The sequence below is a fragment of the Aulonocara sp. 'chitande type north' Nkhata Bay genome, linkage group LG6 (genome assembly GCF_057382095.1).
Source record: "Aulonocara sp. 'chitande type north' Nkhata Bay isolate Kocher_YH1m ecotype deep benthic linkage group LG6, A_spYH_male_GT1.1, whole genome shotgun sequence".
Taxonomy (NCBI): Eukaryota; Metazoa; Chordata; class Actinopteri; order Cichliformes; family Cichlidae; genus Aulonocara; species Aulonocara sp. 'chitande type north' Nkhata Bay.
The window spans coordinates 12,823,831-12,850,997 of NC_141349.1; the positions used below are offsets into that span (position 1 = coordinate 12,823,831).

The 27,167-nt window shown below is 43.3% G+C and overlaps 1 protein-coding gene, 1 non-coding gene and 1 pseudogene across 2 annotated transcripts; 2 read left to right on the plus strand and 1 right to left on the minus strand.

The window, feature by feature from the left end:
* Positions 1-1,216: 1,216 nt before the first annotated feature.
* LOC147327394 (glutathione synthetase-like) lies at positions 1,217-2,775 on the plus strand. Its single transcript, XM_086295008.1, has 3 exons — positions 1,217-1,436; positions 1,580-1,661; positions 2,674-2,775. The coding sequence occupies exons 1-3, from the start codon at positions 1,263-1,265 to the stop codon at positions 2,691-2,693; spliced, it is 276 nt and encodes a 91-aa protein (XP_086151134.1). The 5' UTR covers positions 1,217-1,262; the 3' UTR covers positions 2,694-2,775.
* A 102-nt stretch (positions 2,776-2,877) lies between these two features.
* Positions 2,878-6,422, plus strand: LOC147327395 (kinesin-like protein KIF1B; annotated as a pseudogene).
* A 4,775-nt stretch (positions 6,423-11,197) lies between these two features.
* On the minus strand, positions 11,198-11,269 carry trnap-ugg (transfer RNA proline (anticodon UGG)). Its single transcript has one exon. It is a non-coding gene; the product is annotated as a tRNA-Pro (tRNA).
* Positions 11,270-27,167: the final 15,898 nt, after the last annotated feature.

Genomic DNA, 27,167 nt, shown 5'->3' on the forward strand with positions numbered 1-27,167 from the left:
GCTTCAGCTGCCCAGCATGCACACCTGAAATGTTGGCGGTTTCAGTTGATGGTAACAGAAAGCTATATCACTTTCAGCAAAAAGAAAGGTGCTCATTGTTGATGTTCTTTGTGTTTGTGTTTGTGTGACATAATAGTTTTTACTATAGTAACCAAACGACTGTCTTCTGCAAGATGACTACTGTTAAATTAGAGTAAATGGAAAATCTTGTCATTTACTTTATAATTTCTTGCTATTTTATTATATTTGTTACATGTCGTAGACACGGGGAAGAGGCACATGTGGGGATTCCCAGTGGACAGCAGCACGAGAGACTTCAAGGAAGGCCTCCAAACTGGATGAAGAGGAGATGGAGGTCGCTGTGTGTCGACATGGATTGTGTCTTTTGTGTCACTTTCACTTCAGGGACGGCAAACTGTGGCGTGTTTCAGGAACGGTTACATGCCCGACAACTACACTTCTGAACAGGTCCAACTTTTGATTTGCACTCAGAATGATTACATCAAAGAGTTTAGTTAAAAACACTAAATGAAACCTGCAGACTTGCTTAAAGTGATTCGTATTCATGAGAAACTGGAGCGTCATTATCATTGAGTTTATTTCTTTCCCTGCTAAGCAACACCAAGTCTAGCCCTGATTGGCTGATATAAGTGACCACAGACCTGTCGCTGTGTGAGTTTGAATGGGTGATTAGAGACCAACACATGTTTGTTGCTGCTCCATGTTTTCTGCAACATTGTGTGTAGTTACTGCAGCTGTGTATGCATTCTGCTGGCAGGAAACAAGTGAAAGAAAACTGGCGAGCATCCTGGAAGGAAAACTTAATCGGACATAACAAGTTAAAACAGTTTGCAAGCTTCAAGCCAAACTGCTGAATCTACCGTCCAGGTTCTCCTTGATAGCGTGACTCTGTGTTGTTCTCCTTCATTCTTCTGTCTCTGTCTGTCAAATCTCAGCGTATTATAAACCAACTGTTGTCACCCTCTGCTGCTCAGTGTGCTGGCTGTTTTCTCGAGAATCTCAACCACAAGAAAGTTTATACGAACGAAGCTAAAAAACCTGTGACAGTTTGTGAAACGTCATTAGCAGCAGTGAAATAAGTTAGTTAGTGAAATGATAGAGGCTATTTTATGCTGGAAAAATTCTTCCAGCACAAAGTGGCCCAATAAACGGAATTTTTTAATACAGAAATACATCTAATGATAAAAAGCAGAGAATTCATTGTCTGTTTTCCATTGCAGAGCTGGGATGCTCGTCTCCTCATGGAGCGCTCTCGAGCTGTGAAGTGTCCAGATATCAGCGCTCACCTGGCTGGTACCAAGAAGGTTCAGCAAGTGCTCCCCAGACCTGGAGTCCTGGACAGATTCTTCCCAGACCAGCCTCAAGCTGTGCAGCAGATCCGAGCGACATTGGCTGACCTCTACACTCTAGACATGGTGAGACAAAGGGCACGGTTTGTTCATTGTTTGGAAAATTTGGCATTAGATAATCCTCACCTGGGTGTTGCTGTTCAGTGTAAGCAATATCATTTGCATTTTATTCCTCTGATTTATTTCTCTGTGGTTGCGCTGGTCTACAGGGTCCAGAGAGGGACAAAACAGTATCAGTGGCCTTGTCAGCAGCAGAACGGTTTGTCTTGAAGTCTCAGCGAGAAGGAGGAGGTACAGCGGGCGGGGGGATAGAAGCGTCTTTAAAAATGTTGAAAACTTCTGTTTATTGCTCACCATTTGTTAAACTAGGGAAGTTTAAGCAGTGCATGTGTGGATCTGCACACACATGCAGCATTTTCTTGCATTCCATGTATGAGCTAGCCTCAGTCAAAACAGTGACGACACATACATGACTGCCTGCTGTTTTGCATTACTGTGTATCTACTGTGATTCATGCATGCTGTACTGTGACTGAGATAATAGTGTATATGAGACACACTTGACAACAACATTGATCAGGATGTGAAAAAGCTACCAGATACAAGTTGTCAGCAGGTTATGGCTGACTAACCACCCTGCCTTACATCACTCTGGGCTAATACTGTAAAAAGCAATCATTAGTTTTCTTTGTAATATCAGATCATTTGTTTTGATAAATACAAAGTCCAGTATCAGGGTTCATATGAGCTATTTTAGCAGTAATTTTACACTCCACTATGATAGTGTTTAGCTGTTAATCATGTTAGCAAGGAAGCTCGGGTTTGTAATTCATTCTTAATTTAGCCACGCTGCATGAATTTGGATGATACGATTTTTGAAAATGGCAGTTTCATTTATGGGGCGTTTATAAAATGGTATTTCTTAGGCTGGCTTTTAAGGAAGGAGAAAAGGTATGTATCAGTTGGCTGGGAAGAAAGATGGAGGTGGAAAGGATGTGCAAGCTATGGGACAAAGTTGCTGAGACTAGGTTAAAAAGAGGTGAGGATCAGTGAGCAGGAGTGTGGCTTTGTGCTGAAAAGAGCACAACAGATTGTCTGGAGAGAAGGTGAAGGAAAGTCAGCTGAAGCAAGACAGTTTGTGGAGTTTGTGTTGGACTGTATGTTATGCTGGGAGCCTGGGGATTAGTGCACTTTGATTCCAAGTTAATACTAGCTAGTGTTTCTCACTGGTTTTTGGGTGGTAGAGTAAAAGGGATTGGTTGGTGGCTGTTTCTAATGTTAGCCTTGTCTTTGCTTTCTTACAGGCAGGGTAAAGACATGGTGATGAATGAGTGTGTGGGCCGTCTGCTGAGGACCAAGAGCTCAGGACAGTCAGACGGGGGCGTCGCAGCAGGAGTCACCGTGCTCGACAACCCTCTGCTGTCCTGAGATGTCACACTCCTGCCTGCACATACAAACCACACTGAAGTCAGAGTTCCACCTGCACCTCCACCTGTTCTTGCAACAGCATGAAAACTGACAGAGGTGAGACAGCAGAAAAGTTCTTGTCTATTTTATTTTATTTTTTTACTAAGTTAAGGAATTAAGTTAAGAAGAGTGATTAAATAAATAGTTTCTTGCATTTTTGATTTAATGATTGTGTTTAGGATTATTTCAGAAACATGTTTAGAGGATCTTTGTAAGCCTGTATTTACTTTAAAAGAAGGGAAGCACTTCTTCATCCTACAGAAAAGGTGACACATTACAGATGAGTTCATAAAAAGTGTCTCTGTCACTCTTTCAAGGCTCTGTCACTTTTTCTTTTGTACTGGAACAGCATGGTAAAGTAGGCCTAGGCTGCCATCTTGTGGCAGTGTGTTGTTACTACAACATATGAAATTGTGTTTCTATTGGAAATATAATTCAGCACCACTGAGCCGCTCTCTCAGTTACAAACTGAACCTGTTTTGTAGACGTATAAATCACTAAGTACAGTGAAGCTTTTGGTTTTGTAAAAGTGTTTCTTATTCTAAATGCATGTTGATTTTTATCAGGGTGAAGAGCAGTTAGCAGTGCATTCATGGACATCTTTAAACTATTAATTGAAGAATCTTTGGTCATGATGGCATGAACTAGAAGCGTGAGCTCCAGGTGAGACTGCACAGAACAACAAGTGTCCTTAAACTGCATCAACTGATGACGTCTTACAATTTTATTCCACTGTGTGTTTTTATCATTGAATGTTTCTGTCTTTGTGTACACGTAACGCAGACATTAAAGCTGAGCCAGAACTTCATGCTGAAGAGAAGGATTCTTTTAAAATGCATGGGGGAGCAAGCGAGTCAGATACCAAGGGCACAAAGATGAAGCAGGTCTGATCGGAAACCGTTTATTTCCAGGCCAGGGAGCACAAATAAAAACACCCTTAAAAGGGTCCCTCCTGCTCAACCGCGTCACTCCCTACGGAGAGAAGATCTACATGACCTTATCTGCGTATCTGGAGGTCAGCCGCTGCTCCGCCGTGTTGTACCTGTTTGTACGTGTTTTTAAGTCTCTTGATGTCATCGTGTCTAACACACACCCTTTATCTCCTCTCTGCAGCTGGACCATTGCATCCAGCCTGCCATTATCACCAAAGACATCTGCACGGTCTTTTACTCCCGAGACGCCAAGATTTACCCACCCCGTTCTCTCAAGAACCTCTTTGGGACTGGATACTCCAAAACTCCTGACTGGTAAATCTGGGCTGCTGCACTGTGGCCATCTCTGTTTCACAATCAAAGATATCTGCCCTGTTACAAAGTTTCCTTGTTCAAAACTTCTGCTTCATTATAGCAACCGAGTGACTGGGATCTACGAGCTGAGCTTGTGTAAGATGTCTGACACTGGAAGCCCAGGTGAGCGGCCATGAAACATGTTTAAAGAACGGCAGCTGTTTTATCATAATTCTGTGGAGAGCTTCATCCTAATGAGGGCTCATGTCCTGAGCAGGGATGCAGAGGAGGAGGAGGAAGGTGCTGGACACATCAGTGGCTTATGTGCGTGGAGAGGAGAACCTGGCCGGCTGGAGGCCCAGAGGAGATAGCCTCATCCTAGAGCACCAGTGGGAGCTGGAGAAGATGGAGCAGCTGCAGGAGGTGGGGCCTTAAAAGATTCATAAAGAAATAAATCTGTTTAATATCGTAGAGGGAAAAATGACTTTTCAGCTCAAAGACCAAAGTGCTATTCTAAAAAGTTTTTTCTTAGAGTACAGACTTTACATGACTAACCTCCCCTCTTCTCCCCACCTCACATTCGCCCCCATCTTTCGTCCAGGTGGAAAAGACCCGTCACCTTCTGGGAGAGGCGGCTCTCGTGGGAACAGCTCCCACCACCAAGTCCCTGAGTGAGTCTCTGTCCCCCAGCGTGAGCTCCAGCACTCTGTCCACATCCACCTCCGTCTCCTCGCAGATCTCCAGCACCACCTTTGAAAGCGTGAGAAGGAGCTGGCCACCAAGGTGAGAAAAACGTGGGCTTAGTGGGCGTTCTTGTTGCTGCCTTCTTCCTTCTCTGCTCGGAGCTGATCGGTCTTGTTCCTGTTGTGTTGTAGTGCCTGCGCCTTCTGACACACACCTTCAATACTGAATACAAGCAGCTGGTGAACAGCATCAGTGACTGCAAGGTGAGAAATAATACAAAGAAATAAAAAAATAGCCTTTCTGTGTCACATCAGGGAGTTCCTATATTGACGTCTACCTCATCCTGCTGTTGTTTCACTTCAGCTTTCTCTCATCTCACCGATCGGACGTGATCCATCCGTGACGAGCTTCAGCAGTGCCACCCTCACCCCTTCCTCTACCTGCCCCTCTCTCGGACTCGCGCTGTGGCTCCATGGGCCAGAAGTAAACATATTTTTAGGAACATTGACCTCGATCTGCAAACGGTTATTGACAGGTTATCTATTTGATTCTAACTTGGTGTGATTTGTGTTAAAGGACCCCTGAGAACAGCTCACGTGCCTCCAGTCCCTCCTGCTCAGACTGTGAAAACTTCCCGATGGTTCCCACTCTGGAGACCTCCTACCTTGCGCGGGCTGCAAAAGAACGAGTTCCTGAACTTGGTGCCTGATATTGAAGAAATGCGACCAGGGTGAGTAATGCCATATTAACCCAAATACTGTCACTATGACATGTGTCTCACAGACCAAATGTAAGTCGACACTCATGTTCTCTAGTTCAAGCAGAAATGATGTGGATCGATTCAAATTCCTGAGCCTGGATGATTTCAGCTGGAAACAAACCAACTCTGCTTCTTCCTCAGAAAAACAAGCGCTCTCTTAAAAAATAAATAAATGAATAAAATCTCTTCTTTTCAGATCTGTTGTGTCCAAGAAGGGTTTTCTAAGCTTCGTGGAGCCTCGCTCTAACTCATGGGGGAAGCATTTTGTGGTTGTTCGCCGGCCCTACGACTTCATCTACAACAGCGACCAGGACCCCGTGGAGCGAGGCGTCCTCAACCTCTCCACAGCACAGGTGGAATACAGCGAAGACCAGCAAGCCATGCTTAAGGTTTGAGGCAGGATAGAGAAAGGCTGGATGTAACACGTTTGTCTTTAATGAGAATTCATTCAAATTGTTTTGGTGCACGTTGGCCAGTTTTGGACACATTGATTGATGAAATGGCAAATGGACTGGGATTTATCATTTGAATGAACATGAATATAATGTGATGTTTTCTTTTCAGACGCCCAACACATTTGCAGTGTGCACAAAACATGGAGGCATCCTCCTGCAGGCCACCAACGAGAACGACATGAACGACTGGCTGTACGCTTTTAATCCTCTGCTAGCAGGAACGATAAGGTACACACACACAGACACACACGCTCCTCTCACACCACAGTCAAACGTGCAGCTTCTGCACCCTTCAAAAACATTCCCTTCTTCTCACAACGTAAAAATCTCCCTGCAGATCTAAGCTGGCGAGGCGGCGCAGCCTTCCTCCAGCAACCCCGCTGCCAGCTCAGCTTTCCTCCTCTCTATTCCCTCCCCTCAGCTTTTTGTGTTTTCGTTTCGATGACAATGTTTGGGTCTAATTTTGTTCCGCTTGGTTGTCATTCCCAAACTCGCCTAACTAAGTAGCATGTTGTAGTAGTCTGCTTGTGTGTGCACGACTCTTTAGAAACTTTCCGTTTGCCAATCATCTGTACAAAAAAAATGTCTCTATCAGTGCTATTTGTCTCCTGAAATGAGTTTCATTCTATTTTGGGGGGTTTTTGCTGTTGGTTTTTTAATAAATTAACATGCTCGCATGATACCTGCAGCAGTCCTCAGGAGAAGACCAGGTTTGCTCAGTTTGAAACAAAAAAACAAAAATGAACCAAATCAGCCAGCTTACATTTGAAACCATGAAGGAAAAATCTACAGTTATCTCCAAGTGACGTGTTAGTTTATGCTCTGTGTTACGACCTGGCTCTGCTAGGCGACAGTGGACGTAACATAAACGAGCCCAGAGACTAGGGGGTTAGATAAAAAGAAAAACATAAGGTTTATTAACACAACTGAAAACCGTTAGTGAAACAACTCACTAGGCAATAGAGTGATTTTAAACAAACATAACAACTCCAGTAACACCAATAACACCAGTAGAACACTACTCATCTAAACATCTCACAGGAGGCAACTCAAAACAAAGGCTCACATGGCAGCAGTGCAAAGGCAGGAGGGACCGTCTCCACAGTCTGTTCAAATCAACAAGTCCCTCCACGAATGAAGAATCCTCAGCCTTTTATCTTCTCAGGTGATTGCAGGCAGCTGTGTCATTGGTCTGTCGTACTCAAGGCTCCCTCAGCAGCCTGGCACGCTCTGACCTGCATGAAGGTGGGGCGGGCATAGGTCCGGGCCAGCCAATCCCCCGTGAGTCCTGGAACACGTTGATTTCCATAGAGGAAGGCGGGGCCACCCCTCCCCTTAAAGTACCACCTATGTTGGGCAGAAGCAGACATTAAAGAGTGTGAACAAAAACAAAGAACAAACACAGCAAAACATGTTTACAAGCGGGACAGACCATCAGCTAAAACATTTTCAGACCCCTTCTTATGGTGAATACTTAAGTTGTATTCCTGCAACAACAGAGCCCAGCGCATAAGGCGCTGGTTATGATTAAACATGCGAGTAAGGAACACAAGTGGGTTGTGGTCGGTGTACACAACAAGAGGTAACATGCTGGACCCCAGGTATACGTGAAAGTGCTGAAGAGCCAACAACAAAGTCAGGGTCTCCTTTTCAATGGTGGAGTAGTTTAACTGATTTTTATTGAACTTGCGGGAAAAGTAACAAACGGGGTGGTTCAAACCCTGCAAGTCTTCTTGCAACAGCACTGCCCCAGCCCCGACAGCACTGGCATCAACCTCCAGTTTGAATGGTCGTGTCAAATCAGGTGCAGCTAACACAGGAGTGTGGCAGAGGAGGACTTTCGCACTCTCAAAAGCATCTTGACACTCACTTGACCATATAAACTCAACTTTTGGGCTGAGTAGGTCAGTCAATGGCTTGACTACTGAGGAGAAATTTTTACAAAGGTTTCTGTAGTAGCCCACCATCCCTAGAAACCTACGCAACTCACGCCTGGTGGTAGGTGTGGGAAACTCTTTAATCACTGCCACTTTGGCATCTATGGGCCGGACCTGTCCACGTCCCACCTCCCTGCCTAAGTACATCACTATAGCTTTGGCAAACTCACACTTAGCTAAGTTGAGAGTTAGAGTAGCTTGAGCCAAACGGTGAAATACCTGCTGTAACGTTTCCAAATGATCTTGCCATGTTTCAGTATAAATTACTAGATCATCTACGTAGGCACTGCAGTTGGACAGGCCACGGAGGACTTTATTTACCAGCCTCTGGAAGGTGGCAGGAGCGTTACACATGCTGAAAGCCATGACTGCGTATTGTAGAAAATCATCAGGTGTAACAAAGGCAGAGATGTTAGAGGCACGTTCAGTTAAAGGGACCTGCCAGTAACCATTAAGAAGATCTAATTTAGTGACATACTGAGCAGTCCAATACTGTCCACACAATCCTCAACTCTTGGGAGAGGATGTGAGTCAGCCACAGTCACAGAGTTCACCTTCCGGAAGTCTGTAATAAAACGGGGCGAGCCATCTGGCTTAGATTCCACTATACAAGGCGAGCTCCAGGGGCTTTGACTGGGCTTCGCTAAGCCATGTTGCAGCAGATAGTCAGCCTCCTGTTTCATGAGCAAGCGCTTATGGGGGCTGGCTCGATAAGGATGCTGCTTAATAGGTTTAGCTCCCTGGACATCAATATCATGCTCTAGCACCGTAGTGCAAGTTGGCACATCCCCGAGTAAACAGGTGTATTCCTTAACCAAGACAGTAACACAGAGACAGAGGGGTCAGAGTCAGGAGCTGTGATAAGAGGCCTGGTGGTGCCGACCTTTTCAATAAAAGGTGATCATCATGTCTGGCGATTATACCTCAGCAGAGACTTTGTTTGGTGAATGAAACAGGTCAGAAATAATAGAAACAGAAACAAACTTCAGAGTGACAGACGAGCAACCACACACAGCAGCGCCATCTTGTTACCAGTCAGGTGTGAAGAGCAGTTAGACCAAAGGTTCATTCAAGACTTTTTATGTGAAGGGAAGGATTTTAAACTGGATTCTGGATTTATCAGAAAATCAGTTCAGCTCGATCTGTTTCAGGATGGCTGAGTGGTCTAAGGTGCTGTGTTTAGTGCTCACTCTCCCCTGGAGGTGTGGGTTTGAATCCCACTCTTAGCAGTTTCTGCTTCATTGTCTTTCTCGGTGTTCACATCTCCTCATTCCTGAAATGGTCTGCTCACATTCACGTCCAGTCCAAAAAGGCTAGGCAAGCGCCTGTACCGTCTCCGACAACTCAGGAAGTTAGCAGGTTTTTCCAGTGGTCCTCAGAACTTTCTATTCAGGCGCTGTGGAGAGCATCCTCACACAGAACATCACTTCCTGGTGTGGGAATAACTGTGTCCAGGATTGAGAAGCAGAGTGATCCGTGCGTCAGAACGCTGCTGCGTTACAAATGCAAATACAGTATGATCCACAAATATAACTTCCCTACAGGACATTTACACCAGGAGATGTTGGTCCAGAGCATCTCAGATATTAAAGGACTGGTCCCATCCCAGTAACAAAATGTTTCGACTTCTGCAATCAGGCAGAAGGTTCCACACCATCGGGGCCAAAACAGACACTCGAGGAGGAGCTTCTCTCCTCAGGCCGTACGAGTCCTAAACCAGAACACGCCCCCACTCCCCTCATAGCATCAATAAGTGACTGAAACAGGACCTTATATCAATCTGTTCACACTACCCTGGTCGCATTACTGTTTACACTTCTCTGGTCACTCAGTTGAATTACTCTGTTTATATTACTCTGGTCACTTGTTTACTTGCACAGCTCTGTCAATACGTTGCTGTGCTAATATGGCACAAGACACTTTAACACTCCATTTGCACAAAGTACATTTTCAGATTTTTGATTTAAAATTTCCAGACTTTTAAAATCTATTTACTTATTGTATATAATGTCTTTTTTTGTACAGTCAAAGGAGCAGTTCAGGAGACATTTCACTGTTTGTTTTGTAATTTAATGACTATGCATGTGACAAATAAAAAATCTTCAGTCTTGAACGTTATGCTCTCTCTTTCTAGGCCCTGCCAGTACTCTCGCTCCAGCATTTTGGATCAGCTGAAGGCTTTTGAGGGAGTTTTTATGACATCTGAAAATAGCAAATTACAGTTTCCCAGGACTTGCATGAACAGTTCAACAGCAAAGCCCCAAAAACCAAACAGGCTCATCAGGGATTTGAACCCAGGACCGCTTACACCCAAAGTGAAAAGGGAAAAGCTTCCTTAGGCATTTTCCAGGTCACAGCAGAGGTGTGCTTGCAGGCGGAGGAGGAGTGAGGTGCTGAGGCTGCTCCTGCTGCCCTCCAGCGAAGCCCAGGTGGCTGCTCTCCAACCTGCCCACAGCAAAGAGGAGCAGCTTCAATTACATGTTTCTTAGATTGTCACAAATAAGCTTTCGTCTAATTTTCAGATGATCACTTTTAATTTTAAATTAAGAACCAATTTAGGTGGGTTATTTAGAGCTTCCAATGAGGTGCATGTGTTTAGATCATGGCGGACAAAAAAAGAGTACCTGAAGAAAAACCCTGCAACATGGAGCATGCACCCACCTGCAATCAACACAGTGGCATGAGCATATAGTCATACAGATGAGCATGACAGCGTCAAGCTTCATAACCAGAAACCTTACACCACAAATTAAGTCACATTTTGACCCTAAAATCTGAATTTTGCAGTTAAAATCATCACATAATTTTCATCTGTAATATTTTATTTCACTTGGTACATAAGTTACATGTGTGCATAATGCACTGAAAGAGATTCCTTCGTGGTACTGAAGTACTAATGTTTACTGATGTTTATTTTTGGCCCTTTTGTGTATCAGTAAAACTGATGTGCGTTCTTCCACATGCATATTGTTAAAGTCGTGTGAGAGAGTTACACATTTATAATATATGATACATAACTGTGTATTGTAGTAGTTCTGTGTACAAGTTTGAATTGAATTCTCTTATTTAATCTAAAATAAAACTCTGTGTTATCTTGAATAACAAATAATTACCTTAGAAAAACTTTTTGGAGAATTTAAATGGTAAACAATAAGAACAAGGCCAACAACATCCTTCATATCAGATCTGTTAGCTGTCCCTGTATGAGGGACTATGGGAACATGTGTGCAGCTGCAGAGATTCTTTCAAATGGAGCCTAAACAGCATGTGGCAGCTGAGAGGCTCTATAGACAACACGTGGGCTCGTCCAGGATTTGAACCCGGGACCTCTCACACCCAAAGTGAGAATCATACCCCTAGACCAACGAGCCACACAAACAGTCCAGCAAGTCTTTTTTCACAAAGTCACACATCAGAGCAACTAGATGAAGAAGAATGTGTGAAAGATTGTCTTGAACGCTCAGAGAATCATCTGTTTGTGTGCTTGATTCTAGATTTTATTCTAGGATTAATTCAGTAGAGATTTATTGGACATACTATAAGGACACATTCTATTTAACTTGAATTCTCAACAACAACAATGAGGGCTGGCCCTAAATAAATAAAGTTAAAATAAATCATATCATACTAACTGCTCTGTGTGTACTTTTTAAAAGAATCTTCTATCATTTGAATATAGCAGACATGCTTTATAAAAGCCTAGTATATATTATTTTCTTTCTTCCCTTAAACTGAAAGAATTACAAGTATGTAACTAGTATAGCAAGTTGAGAGTCATACTGTACCAAAAGAAAACAAACCTCTTCTGCCAAAGAGGAGGAGTGTAGAGAATAGAATATTATTTTACTGTTACTATTCATAACATTATCATTACTGTTGCATTACGTATCATTTATCATTATCATTTCATTAGAGCATTTATTGAAACTGTTGATGTTACATTAAAGTTTGTATTTCAGGTGTGAGCATAATTACATAATAATCTTTCATTGCAGGTGCAACTGTAACCATGTTATCCATATTGCATTTTGTGCTAATTAAAGAGTTGAAGCTCGGTCAAGTTAATTAATGGTCTGAAGCTTCGGTCAGCGCGACGTCTGGCCGATCAATAGGAAGTTAAGGTGACCTGGAGCCATGAAAGAATTGCATACATGCTTACAATACAATACACTACATATAACCTGTAAACAGAATAGAGGCCTGTGTGTGTTCAGCAGCCTGCTGCATTGGAGTTTGCCTAGTAACAGATGACTCGAACGGAGTCAGGAAGTATACTTCTAAGATGTCTTTGTTTGTCGAGTGAGGTCATGCACTGAGGTCAAGACACATAGTCTGCCTGAACACACATACACAGTATATAGACTTGTTTTGCTCGAAACTGCAAAGTTGTTTTACCTGCATACGTGACAGTTTAGTTCCACAAATAAGTGAAGTGCAGTAAGTGAAATAACAGGAAGCATCTGGCGGTGGCGGAGGAACAGAGGAAGGAACTGTTCTTTTTTAGAATATGTCCAAGGTCGGAATTACTGGAACTGATGCATGTTTCTTATCTGCTTTGACGCATGATGCTTGTCATCGACTATGTTATATATATGACTGCTCGTTTACTGTTCTGGGGAGATCGAGGCTGATGTTTTGCAGAGCTCATCTTTCCCACACACGTGTGTGCTTTAATAAAATCATTGTTTTGACGCACAATGGACCTCCAGTCGTTTGTCTCTTACCTCAAATACGAAATCAGGACACTTCTTAAACACTAATAAAAATATATAACATAATTCACAATCCACTTATGACACGTTTTATGAAGTGTCAAACTGAAAGAAAAGCGTGTTTTGTCATGGTATGTCATAACAATAGCTGATGGGCTTCTATTCCTATAAAGCAGACTAGACAAACAGAAACCATCTGTCACGGTCCCCGTGTCTCTCTGGTTGGCCCACGCTCGCTACAGGTTTTGTTGTTGTTAGTTTTGGTTTTTTTTGTCTCTCCTCCTCCTCTCTGCCTGGGTGGAGCTCATTACGGGCTCTCACTCTTGGCCCACGCACCCCTGTGGATGGTGTCCACCTGCAGCTGATCCGGCTGATTTCCTCAGCTGCTATTTAAGGCAGTGGCACAGAGCAGCTCACCGCTGGAACGTCGAACCACCTGAGTTCGTGCTCGCGGCATATTCAAAGAAGGATCGCTTACACGTGTTTTATGTTGTGGAACTAACCTTGACCTTCTGTCTGTAGATTCTGGACCGAATTACCGGACCTGTCCAAGTGGGGCAGTGTGTGGAGTGTTGGAGCGAGTGCGGCTGAAGAGGAGTGCGTGTGTGCGGAGGAACGGTGGCGGTGACTGAGTGGAAGAGGAAGCGTGTGTGTGGATTCCCCCCCCCCCCCCCCCCCCCCCTTCTCTCCCTGGAGCCCTGGACCCCCTCCCAACTCACTGTACATATATTTTGCACTAAGGTGATCCCTATTGTAAATAAATCCCCTTTTTGTTTCGTTTAAAGAACTGTCTGCGCTTGGGTCCGTTCAGTAGCCATGACACCATCCATCCATCCATTCGCTTCAGCTTATCCTGTTCAGAGTCGCGGGGGCGCTGGAGCCTATCCCAGCTATCATAGGGTGAGAGGCGGGGTACACCCTGGACAGAAACACTTTGTTGAAAACAAAAGTGAAAGGGCGACTCACATCTGACTGTGTTCCCTGTGGGTTGAGTCACTTTGTATATAAAGCATTTGCAGCATTTTTAAAAATCTATTGTTCCAAATTTCTCTGTTTTCTCAACTTTTTCTCAAGCTGAGCACTTGGTCCACTTTTACAAGCGATGGCAGCAGCAGCAGCCTTTTCCAGAGGTTTTAGTTTTAGTTTTATGTGCAATAAACATTCATTGTGTCATTTATTAATTCATCCTTTTTTTATTTTCACTTTTTAAAAATCCACTACATGTTGTGTTGTGTTTAGTTGTGTTTAGTGCCGATGTGGGACAGTTTCCAATTCCATTGTACTATTGTACCAAATATGAATGTGCAATGACAATAACGAGTTATTCTTATCTTATCTTATCTTATATCTGATCTCAGATGCACTCCCTGATGTACCCACAGTGTCTGTGCATTTAGGATACACAGACAGCTAGTATAAATCCATGCACGCACATGCATATTCTGAATATAGTCTCTGTTTCGTTTTGTTCACTGTGGAAGGTCTTTCAAGGTCACAGTAGTTCATGTAAAAGAAGCTGATATTTTCATGTAAGCAGAACGTGACTTTTTGGAATTCAAATGAAAGAGGTGCTTTGACTCAAAACATATTGCAGGCAGATTTTCATGCAACATCTCTTAAACTTAGAAAGTTCTCTTTGTACATTTCTTTACAAATCTTTATTTCCTTAAATCCTTATTGATACTTTCTCATGTGTTTCAGAAACTTTGATGGCAGCGGCACAGTTGACCATGAGTGGTGTCACAACTACCGAAGGCTTAGTTAGGATTTTGCTGTGTCTGCTCCATCTTTCAAGTTCACTGATAAACAAGGGCGAACTGGTAAACTGACTGTTAACTTTCTTTTTGTTGTTGTTGTTTTAATAAAGAATGTAACTTTTAATTAACCACCTTTACCATTAAATCATGACCGTCCGATCACTGGTTAAGCTTTTCTCCTTACTTTTAAAATGCTCATTTTCTCCCAGTTACATGTTTCGCACGCATGTTTGTTGACGTTCTTTCTGGTTTTGCAGGAGGAGCTGAAAGGAAACGTTGAAAAATTACAAAAGGAAACAGCAAGAAGGAAGGTGAGTCTGTCAATGACATGGATGTTGACAGACTCCAAACAGAAAAACATGCTTTGCTATGACAACTAAAACAAAAAAACAATTTCCCATCATACAAAAGTCTGTTTGCACTCTTTACACTACATACTTTTGTATATTTTGTTACATTAATTTGGTTTATTTTTGTCCTCCAGGCTGAAAATAATTTAGACAAAGCCTATGTTCCTGCTGTCCTTGATGATGTTAAACGTCTCATGGATCCTTTGTACGAACTTTTGAAGTCAGTGAAACGTTTTACATCACTGCTTACACCAGTGCTGGATTTAATGGATGACCTACAGACTTTCGTGGGAGCCGGCAAGGAGTACATGAATAAGTACTTTGAGACAACAGCTGCAGAAATCAATCACAATGAAGAGAACCTACGCAGAGTTATGGCAACACTAACACAACTAGAAAAGAATAAAGATGAACTGTAGCATATTAGTCAGCGTCTGTCTCTGGTAAATGTTCTGTGAAACATCTCTTTCATACTGTGCTGCTTCTAAATCAAAGCTAACTGTACACTTGATTTATAAACTTTGATGAGAAAAAAATCTTTTCTTTCTTTCTTTCTTTCTTTTCTTTGTTATATCAGGTCTAATGCGAACACAAAACACAAAGCTGAGATTTTCTCTGTTTAGAAATCACATTAAATCTGACAGTTGTTAATGATTCATATGTAGAAACACTTTCATGTGAATAAAAACATTCAAACTGTTATTATTGCAAATTGTGACGTTTGTAAGAATAGAAGCGGTGGCTGATTGTTCTCTAGTGTTTGTGTGTGGATCAGTGTTGTTCAAGTTACTTGGAAAAAAGTAATTAGTTACTTATTACTGATTACTTCTCAAAAAATGTTATACCGTTACATTACTGATTACTTAATTTCAAAAGTAATTATTTACTTATTACTTAGTTACTTTTTGGTACACACCTGAATACTTAATAAAGCAATAGACCTTTCAGCCCAGTTCTATTTTTATGCATAATCCATCATATAAAAATTCAGTCAAATGGAAAAGTCTCTTTTTAAAAATTGTTTTATTATTTTTAATCTCTTAATTTTAGGGAAATCGCATCAAGCAAAAATGTAATTCTATACAACAGTTTTTAAAAAAAAACTATGTGAAAAAATCTATTTTCACCTGTTTAGCAGGAGTGGGGCCGGTGGTCATATCAGTGGGGGATCTGGTGGTTTCTCTGTGAATTTCCGTTCCCATGGTAGCGTGCTAGGTGCTTGTTCAGATTTGAAGTGTAATTTTTCGCAGAGTGTACAACGGACGCTAATGTTTTTGCCACTTTTTACAGAATAACACTTGAAGTAATATAAGTACTTCCACGCTTTTAACGCTGCATGGTCGTACTCTCTCCTGCACTCCATATTACCCATTGTTGATCTACGCACGTCTGCTGTTGCCACGTATATGAACACGCATGATCAGCACAGCGCACCAGGTAGAATCCAGTTTTCAGGCCCCTCTTCTGTGGAATCAGCTTCCAGTTTGGATTCAGGAGACAGACACTATCTCTACTTTTAAGATTAGGCTTAAAACTTTCCTCTTTGGTAAAGCATATAGTTAGGGCTGGACCAGGTGACCCTGAATCCTCCCTTAGTTATGCTGCAATAGACGTAGGCTGCCGGGGATTCCCATGATGCATTGAGTTTTTCCTTTCCAGTCACCTTTCTCACTCACTATGTATTAATAGACGTCTCTGCATTGAATCATATAGCAGCCAATCCTAAATGGGCCTGAAAAATAAAAATATGTTAAAGACACAAGTGATCAAAGTAGAAGTACCCATCACATAATATAATAAGAATAGAAGAATTGGCCTGCTATTTACAGCAACATACTGCTGTGATGGTTTTATTAATAGCATGAAACCAAACAGTAAAACCCAGAGATAGTGCTGCTTAATACTGAATAGAAATTAGACTGGAAGAACTGGAAACAGAAAATAATGTGGACGGTGGACAATCCGGTAATAATGTCTCAACTGAACACAACACAACTGATCCCCAAGGATTTACAGTGGAGATCATTTAAAGTTACATTATGCTTACCTTGTGTCTGCTTCTCCACCCAGCTGTTGATGTGGACCCTGGCCTCCTCTGCATTTCCTTTGAAGTCCACAGACTCGAGCTCAGCGTTGTAATGCTTTTTGGTGCCTTTTAAAAATTCCTGGAATTGTGAAAATAAGTCACTCGAAACAAATTCAACAAACTACGGAGACTTCAATCAAGTTCAGTCACTGTGTTAAAACATTTTCAGTCCTTTGGATGCAGTTGAAGCTTGAACTAACCAGTCAGCCTTTGTCTAATAAAAGATTAAAGCAAATAGCTTGTTGGATGCCAATTTAAGTAGCCAGCATAGAAAAATACACAGATTGTGGGTAAGCTGGTTTGTAACGTTTCGGTTCAGATGGCAGCAGTTTTTGCTGACAAATGTAAGTTTTAGTATTTCTAAGTATTAATAAATTACTGTTTTACTTCTTTATATATTTCTTTATACTATTTGCAAATATTTTAAAAGTTTAATCTGCTGCGATGACTGGAACACAAAGGAGAGAAATGGTGCCTTGTCTCTTGTTATGAACTGTAAATAGCTAAGTGCTTAGAGCAGCTGGTCCTAGCACACTTCAAATCCTGTCTCCCCCCCACCCTGGACCCCCACCAATTTGCATACCGCCAGAACAGGAGCACAGAGGATGCAGTCTCCATCGCACTGCACTCTGTCCTCTCACACCTGGACAACAACAACACCTACGCCAGAATGCTGTTTATAGACTTCAGTTCAGCATTCAATACAATCCACCCCTCACAACTCATCAGGAAACTGACAGACCTGGGCATCAGTTCCCTCATCTGCAAATGGTTACTGGACTTCCTGACCAACCGCCCCCAACATGTCCGGCTGGATAACCACTGCTCATCTACCATCACAATGAACACCGGTGTACCACAAGGCTGTGTGATGAGCCCTTTCCTCTACTCCCTCTTCACCCACGACTGCAGACCTGCTGATGGTTCCAACACCATCATTAAGTTTGCAGATGACACCACGGTGATTGGCCTCATCAGTGACAACGATGAGGCCGCCTACAGGGAGGAGGTGGATCGTCTGGCTGAGTGGTGCGACACAAACAACCTGCTGCTTAACACCGAGAAGACCAAGGAGCTCATCGTGGACTACAGGAGGAATGCTGACCCACATCCACCCATCCACATTAAGGGGACGGCTGTGGAGCGTGTGAGCAGCTTCAAGTTCCTGGGAGTCCACATCTCCGAGGATCTCACCTGGACGACCAACTGCTCCAAGCTGGTCAAGAAGGCTCACCAGCGCCTCTTCTTCTTGAGGACTCTGAGGAAGAACCACCTGTCCTCAGACATCCTGGTGAACTTCTATCGCTGCACCATCGAGAGCATCCTGACCAACTGTATAACAGTCTGGTACGGGAACTGCTCTGCCTCGGACCGGAAGGCGTTGCAGAGGGTCGTGAAAACTGCCCAGCGCATCGCCGGAGCACCACTTCCTGCCATAAAGGACATCTACAGGAAGCGGTGTCTGAAAAGGGCTGGGAAAATCATCAAAGACCCCAGTCACCCATCACATGGACTCTTCACCCTCCTGCCCTCTGGGAGGCGCCACAGGAGCCTCCGGACTAAGACCACCAGGTACCGGAACAGCTACTTCCCCACAGCTGTCAGACTCCTGAACTCTGCCTCCTGACATCTGACCCACGTTAAACTCATGCACTGAACATACACACCCCCACAATGGACAACTGTACCCTCAAACACACAATAATAACATGGAGTGAACCACCACTCACAACCACTAGCACTTTATATAGCCTCTGTAGAAACTATCTACACCCTCACTTATCTTAACTGCACTACTGTATAGCTCTGTGTAAATAATCATTCTGTACATTCAATAATCTTTAATCCTACAACTGTTTACAACTTGCATAGTTGCCGGGGATTCCCATGATGCATTGAGTTTTTCCTTTCCAGTCTCCTTTCTCACTCACTATGCATTAATAGACCTCTCTGCATTGAATCATATCTGTTATTAACCTCTGTCTCTCTTCCACAGCATGTCTTTATCCTGTTTTCCTTCTCTCACCCCAACTGGTCGCAGAAGATGGCCCCGCCCCTCCCTGAGCCTGGTTCTGCTGGAGGTTTCTTCCTGTTAAAAGGGAGTTTTTACTTCCCACTGTCGCCAAAGTGCTTGCTCATAAGGGGTCATATGATTGTTGGGTTTTTCTCTGTATCTATGAAGCACCTTGAGGTGACTTTTGTTGTGATTTGGCGCTATATAAATAAAATTGAATTGAATTGAATTATCTGAGGAAGAAGCAGAGTTGGTTTGTTTCCAGCTGAAATCATCCAGGCTCAGGAATTTGAATCGATCCACATCATTTCTGCTTGAACTAGAGAACATGAGTGTCGACTTACATTTGGTCTGTGAGACACATGTCATAGTGACAGTATTTGGGTTAATATGGCATTACTCACCCTGGTCGCATTTCTTCAATATCAGGCACCAAGTTCAGGAACTCGTTCTTTGCAGCCCGCGCAAGGTAGGAGGTCTCCAGAGTGGGAACCATCGGGAAGTTTTCACAGTCTGAGCAGGAGGGACTGGAGGCACGTGAGCTGTTCTCAGGGGTCCTTTAACACAAATCACACCAAGTTAGAATCAAATAGATAACCTGTCAATAACCGTTTGCAGATCGAGGTCAATGTTCCTAAAAATATGTTTACTTCTGGCCCATGGAGCCACAGCGCGAGTCCGAGAGAGAGGGGCAGGTAGAGGAAGGGGTGAGGGTGGCACTGCTGAAGCTCGTCACGGATGGATCACGTCCGATCGGTGAGATGAGAGAAAGCTGAAGTGAAACAACAGCAGGATGAGGTAGACGTCAATATAGGAACTCCCTGATGTGACACAGAAAGGCTATTTTTTTATTTCTTTGTATTATTTCTCACCTTGCAGTCACTGATGCTGTTCACCAGCTGCTTGTATTCAGTATTGAAGGTGTGTGTCAGAAGGCGCAGGCACTACAACACAACAGGAACAAGACCGATCAGCTCCGAGCAGAGAAGGAAGAAGGCAGCAACAAGAACGCCCACTAAGCCCACGTTTTTCTCACCTTGGTGGCCAGCTCCTTCTCACGCTTTCAAAGGTGGTGCTGGAGATCTGCGAGGAGACGGAGGTGGATGTGGACAGAGTGCCGGAGCTCACGCTGGGGGACAGAGACTCACTCAGGGACTTGGTGGTGGGAGCTGTTCCCACGGGAGCCGCCTCTCCCAGAAGGTGACGGGTCTTTTCCACCTGGACGAAAGATGGGGGCGAATGTGAGGTGGGGAGAAGAGGGGAGGTTAGTCATGTAAAGTCTGTACTCTAAGAAAAAACTTTTTAGAATAGCACTTTGGTCTTTGAGCTGAAAAGTCATTTTTCCCTCAATGATATTAAACAGATTTATTTCTTTATGAATCTTTTAAGGCCCCACCTCCTGCAGCTGCTCCATCTTCTCCAGCTCCCACTGGTGCTCTAGGATGAGGCTATCTCCTCTGGGCCTCCAGCCGGCCAGGTTCTCCTCTCCACGCACATAAGCCACTGATGTGTCCAGGACCTTCCTCCTCCTCCTCTGCATCCCTGCTCAGGACATGAGCCCTCATTAGGATGAAGCTCTCCACAGAATTATGATAAAACAGCTGCCGTTCTTTAAACATGTTTCATGGCCGCTCACCTGGGCTTCCAGTGTCAGACATCTTACACAAGCTCAGCTCGTAGATCCCAGTCACTCGGTTGTTATAATGAAGCAGAAGTTTTGAACAAGGAAACTTTGTAACGAAATGCCAACGACCGCCTGTCTGTTTTCAGGGCTGTATTTGAAGCCATGCTCCAATCAGGCAAAGTTTTAAGTGTTGCACATTTCGATGGGTTTCTTTCAGCTGACATAGTTTCCATTTGGGTCATGTGGTGTTAGATACCCCAGCGTGTGGTCATAGGGTGAAGAGCCCGGACGATTAGTGGGATTTTAGGTGTGGTGTAAAAATGACGCTGCAACTTTAAAAACGTTGTTGCTTTAAGGATTAACGTACAACCATACTTGGGCTGAGTTTGACACTGGTTCTCTTCAGTAATTAAAATAGCTTTAACACATGATAAGATCAAATGTCAGCTACACTGTGACAGTCGAGGGGCCACACTCAGATATATTTATTCGCTTGTTCTCTTTGTGTGATAAGAGTTTCCATCTGAATTTAACCCTTGTGTGGGGCTGATCTTTCATTTCATTTTATTTCAAGCTCAGATTCTTTGCCTTTGGCACATTTTCTGTGACGAGACTTCAAACCATTCCCACCGTCCTTATTAATCAACATGGTGAAGTGATTCTTCGCAAGGTGATGGGATAGGAAGAGTTTCAGAAAATGAGGCCTTTTGTCTTTATTGGAGAGGTCAGTGCAGACAGGACGGATGGGGGGAAGGCGAGGGGGGAATGACACACAGGAAACGGTGTTGGTCAGACCCAAAGACAGGCGTGGGCAGTGAGGACTCTCACCTTCAGACTCACTGTCTAATCAGTCTGACAGTGAGTCTGAAGACAGAGCAACCCAACACACGTTACTATGTTCATCATCATCATCATTGTTTATTTATATAGCACTTTAAAAACACACAAGGCTGACCAAACTGCTGAACAATAGAAACATAATAGATACCATAAGAATAATAAATACGATACAATAATAAACATAGCGAAAAACAATAAAATACAAGTCAGTCAACCACTGAGTCAAAAGCCAGTGAATAAAAATGCTTTTTCAATCTGGATTTAAAAACCAGCACTGATGTCGATTGCCTAATGTGAAGAGGAAGATTATTCCAAAGCTTAGGAGCCACGATAGAGAACGCTCGGTCTCCTCTCAGTTTCAGCCGTGATTTGGGGACTGAGAGCAACAGCTGCTCAGCTGACCGGAGCGAACGAGTGGGGACATAGGGCTTCAGCAGGTGCCAGACCATTTAAAGATTTAAAAACCAATAAAAGAACTTGAAAATGAATCCTAAATTCAATTGGAAGCCAGTGCAGGGAGGCCAAGAGTGATGTTATCACTAAGCAGGACATTAAATCAAATTAATGAGACACCAAAACAAGAGCTGGAGCCCAAGACAGCCATGAAGTCACAGTGTACACAAATACACAAGAAACACAGAAACCAGCTGGGTGGATGTGGCTCGGGAACCTTCTGTTACCTTGAACGTCGGTGTTTTGAACGCTGGCTGCTCCAGTCTGCTTGTATTTGTCCAAGATTTCCCCTCATATCTTGGTTATGGTTATTTTTTCTTTTATTAAACTGATCACACTCCTGTTCATGAATAGAAAAAAACCCCATCAGTGTATTTTCACTTAAACAAGCAGCTGTTTTTTTTGCATTAAAGTTATATAAAAATGTAACAGTGCAAATTCCTCGCTGACAGTTTAACCAAAAGGCATTTCCAGTGGAAAGTAGCCGACATATCCTCAGCATAACCATGTATAATATCCACAAAACCTGAGAAGGTTGGAGAGAAGGTAGGTGAACTCTGCTGGGATCTGCGTTTAACAAAGTGTCTAAAGACGAAACAAAGAAATCTTTCTGTAAATGTTCAGATGCACAGACTGGACTGAAAAAGAGTGAAAAAGCAGCTAACGTCCAAAAATAAGAAAACTTTGAAAGAACTCCAAAAAAACCTGGAGAACTTTTGCTCAAAAAACAGTTTTGTTTTTTTTAAATTACAAGGCAATCTGACAAAATGTCATCAAATGAGACTCAAGACTTCTGCAGGTCTCTGCCATGACTCAATTTTTTTTTCTTAACGGCAGAAACAATTGTTCCTTTTTTACTTTGTTTCTATTTTCTCTTCTTGTTTTTATCTGTTGAACAACAAACAACATTCATGCTGATTCACATAATATCCTGTCTCTACTCTCTGGGATTTCCTCGTAGCTCTTTGATGCAAAGAACATCCATCAAACGCTCCAGCTTGTGCTCAACATCATCGTGAACGGTGAAGGTACTCTGACGAGAAAATACTCAGTCGACCTTTTGGTTGATTTGTTAAAGAACCCCAAAATAGCTGATTACCTAACAAGGTATGCAGATAATTCACAGCTCTTTTCCTGAATAGCTGCTTTAAAACTCTGCTGAAAGCCTTTGTCCATTTCCAGGTATCCCCACTTCTCGGCATGTGTGTCTCAAGTGTTAGGACTGCTGCATTGGAAAGACCCAGACCCTGCAGCCAAGGTGAGAGACGACAAATATGATAACCCACACCAGCTGTGCTTAACTCTGTAAGTTCCCAGTATTCCCTGAAACCATCACGTGTGACACAGTTTACATCAGACGTGATGCAGCTGACGTCAACACTGACCTTCTTGTGGTAACAGAGACTTAAAAAAATAATAATAAAGCAACAAAGTGGGTCGCTCTTTGACAGTAAATTCCAGTGCGGTCCGCTCCAATCTCCTCAGGCTGACTCTCTTCTAGGCTCTCCTGACTGTTCCCTTTACATGTTGATGATGTGTCTTGTAAATCTGGATCCCTTTCCAGCAGGACGCTCCTCTTTTTCAGACAGTACCTCAGCTGCTCTCTCTCCTGACAGTCAGCTGTCCACCTCTGCATGGCCAGTCGAGCCAGCGCCGGCATTTGAGGCAGAGCTCGGAGCAGAGCGGGCAGCCAGGCTGAGCACGGAGCAGAGGTTGAAGGTCGCAAACTGACATCCACGTCTTCCAGAGAGCCCAGACCTCCTGCTGCAAACAGACTGCACCAACCGTTGTCTCCCACCAAGCTGTTGTAGGACAGATCCAGTGCACGGAGTGAGGAGAGACAGCCCCGTCTGCACACGGCAGCTGCACAGAGGAAGAGGACCCATTGATAACTGATCACTTTATGCCTGTTCACTTTACTGTTTTGTTCACAATGTTTCTGATGGAGACAAAAATAACACCGAATAGTTTCATTGTTTTGTTTTATACGACAGCTACAGATGCTGGCAGCATGAAATAAATGAAAGAAATATCAATTTCCTTCAGGCTTTACTTGTCTTAATATACATTTATGCAGCCTAATGATCCACTACAGACCAAAAAAGAAAAAGTATAATGTCATTGTGTGTTAGTTACCCAGATGTTGCATGTCATCAGTGGTGAGCTCGCAGCTGCAAAGACGGAGCTCGCTGACGACTGATGGCTGCAGAGCATCCAGCAGGAGCGCCAAGTGACCGCCAACCACTTTACACCAGGAAATATCCACCGTGCGCAGATAGGACACCGCCAGGGCTGATGCATAAACACAAAGTTTTCACCATTTCAGGCTAGAGGGTGGAAGAGGTATTCAGGGAGAATGACTTGAAGGAAAACTTCTATAAATAAACAAGTGTGTGTGTGTGTGTGTTACCCAGAGCAGTGAAGGACTCGTTGCTCATGTAGCAGCTGTTGAATGGCAGCCTCCTCATTTGTGTCGCAGGGAGGGCGGAGACCAGCAGGTGGACCACACCTCCCACTTCCTTATTGGATGACACATCAAGCTCGGTCAGTGCAGTGAGAGAGGGCAGCACCTGGACTGAAAAACAACGAGTCACATGACTGCTGCAGCGAGCATGCGATTAGTGTCCGGCGTGTGAGATTGGTAGCAACTGACTCAGAGCCTCTAGATCATCTCGCGTGAGGCAACACAGGTGGAGGTCGAGTCTCTCCAGGTGTGTGACGTGAGCCAGGTGAAAGGTGAGGCGGCTCAGTCCACCAGCTAGAAGCAGCTTTACAGTATATTAATCAGAACAATGCTGCTCTCTAATGTATCTTGGTAAAGCGCAGAAAAATCTAATGTTTTATATGATACAGTGTGATTTCAGTAACATATCATAATGGAGGCTTCAGCAAGTACTTACGAAGGACATCTTTCCTCTGCTCTTCAGTTAGTTCATCAAATACCTCCCAAAACATCTGTATGGTACGGAGCCCCTCTGATGACATGGTACAAAAAATAAATAAATTGTGGCCACGAAATATCATTTCGAGGCCACGAAATAGGTATAACGTGCCCACGAAATACTTATTTGTGCCCACGAAATACTATTTCGAGGGCACGAAACAGGTATAACTTGCCCACGAAATACTTATTTGTGGCCACGAAATACTATTTCGAGGGCACGAAATAGGTATAACGTGCGCACGAAATGCTAATTTGTGGGCACGAATTGGGTATAACGTGGCAACGAATTACGCATTTGTGGCCACGAAATAGATAACGTGCGCACATCTTATTGATAGAATTCCTGGACAGCTGCGTAGAGACACAAGCATAAAAGTAGGCTAAATACACCATGGACAGAGACAGTCTGATTGAGTTTTATTTCAGGCTGGGAATGAGCTACAAATGCATTTTGAAAAGCCTGGCAATGCAAGGAACCATCATTACGGAGAGACATTTAAACCGGATATTGAGAGCCAAGTCGCTTTACAGACGTAAGTACGACCTGGACGCCGGGATAGATTTTATTGTGAACCAACTGCAAGGGCCTGGGAAGGATCACGGTTATCGGTGGATGTTTACAAAGTGCAAACAACACGGCATTGCGATCAGGAAAGAAGACGTCAGGATCCTCATCTCTTTACTGGACCCAGTAGGTTCCCAGGTTCGCCAGACCAGACGTCTCAGAAGGAGGCAATATTTTGCTCAGGGGCCTAACTTTGTGTGGCACATAGACTCTTATGACAAACTAAAGCCATATGGGATATGTATTAATGGATGCATCGACGGTTTCTCACGCAACATCATTTGGCTGCGGGCCGCACACACTAACAGTGACCCAAAGGTTATCGGAGGTTACTTTGTGGAAGCAGTGGAGAGTCGTGGGGGTTTCCCCAGGCTCGTACGAACTGACATGGGCACTGAGAACGTGTTGGTCAGAGACCTCCAGCGTTATTTACGGAGAAATGACGGGGATGATAGAGCAGGAGACAGAAGCTACGTCACAGGAGCAAGTACCGCAAACCAGAGAATTGAGAGCTGGTGGGGAGTGATGAGAAAAGAAGGAGTCGAGTCATGGATCAAGCTTCTAGGAGAACTGAAGGACGAAGGATTCTTCTTTGGGGATTTCATTGACAAAGCTCTGATACAGTTCTGCTTCATGCCAATCATTCAGGTAAATGACCCATATTATGATAACCAGTGGTGGTAATTAATTACATTAAATTAAGCTGTTTTAGCAGTAAGGGTAACAAAATAATTGTTTACATAGTTAAAACGACGTTACCTTTACCGTACGGTAAATGCAATGTATTCCTAACGTTGTTGAAGGTCAACTGCGCTCTGTATGTGCGTAATGGAGGCTGAAGCATCAACCCAGCCAAAGTTTTTAAATCAGGGAACACTTTGCCAATTGAACTGATCAGAAGTCAGCACGACTTAAATGTTGTTTTTTTCTGATCGGAGGACATTATCCTTGTCTGCACTCATTCTGCATCAGCAGTTATGCTGCAGCTAACGATCTGTCACTGCCAGTCTGTCAAAAGCAGTCAGGCTTCACGCATCAGTAACTCTTCAGCGCTCTATCATTGGTACGTTCAGGTCTGAGATGATATTGAATCCCCTCATGGGATTGAAAAATATTGATTTTGTCACCTGTATTATGCGCATAAAGTTGAAAAGCTTTGCGCATCCGCACCAAGATTAGTATTAGTATTAGTATAAAGCCCAGATCCCACAACTCAGTGGTTTGCCTGGTGTGGTTCTTTCTTTTCTTTTTTTGCCATCACTCCCTCTTCCTTTGGTTTTCATTAAACTGCATCCAAACATTGCTGCTTTTCAATTCATTTAAGGATGCACCACACTTATTTTCGACCATTTTAAAAATGCCTTGTATTACAGCTCTGACCTAATTCTTGTTTCTTCATCAGGAGGTATTGAATGACATCCGGAGTGTTTGGAATGCTCACCGTATAAGGCCCTCAAAGAATAACAACGTGCCCTGTGGGATACCTGATGTCATGTACATGGCCCCTCACCTTTGGGGTGCAGAAGACTGTCTCGTTCCACTGACAGAAGATTTGACCTTGTGTAAAAATAGCTGCACTTTTGTTAGTTCAGTCCCATGTGATGTGCAAGTATTTGATTTGTGCACAATAATAATGGAGGAATCAAGCTTGGAATTCCCATCTACCATGTCCCAGGCCCTTGATTTATATTTTCATCTCAGGGATACAGTTCGTTCACAGTTATTTGAGGCTACTTAAATGGACACAAACATACAAATGTAGTACATTTTGTACTTCAGTACGTATTCCTACAGCTTAATGTACTTATTATTAAGTAATTATTTTTCTCCAGTGTGTAGTTATCTTGTCTTTGTATCAAAATTATCAGAAAAGACTGTATAACATAATTTTCATTTTGTCCATGTCAGTAAATTAACTCATCAT

Coding starts and splice junctions, on each gene's coding strand:
- LOC147327394 (XM_086295008.1), top strand. CDS start 1,263: ATGGAGCGCTCTCGAGCTGTGAAGTGTCCAGATATCAGCGCTCACCTG. Junction 1,437..1,579: donor ACCTCTACACTCTAGACATG/GTGAGACAAAGG, acceptor GCTGGTCTACAG/GGTCCAGAGAGGGACAAAAC. Junction 1,662..2,673: donor GTCTCAGCGAGAAGGAGGAG/GTACAGCGGGCG, acceptor GCTTTCTTACAG/GCAGGGTAAAGACATGGTGA.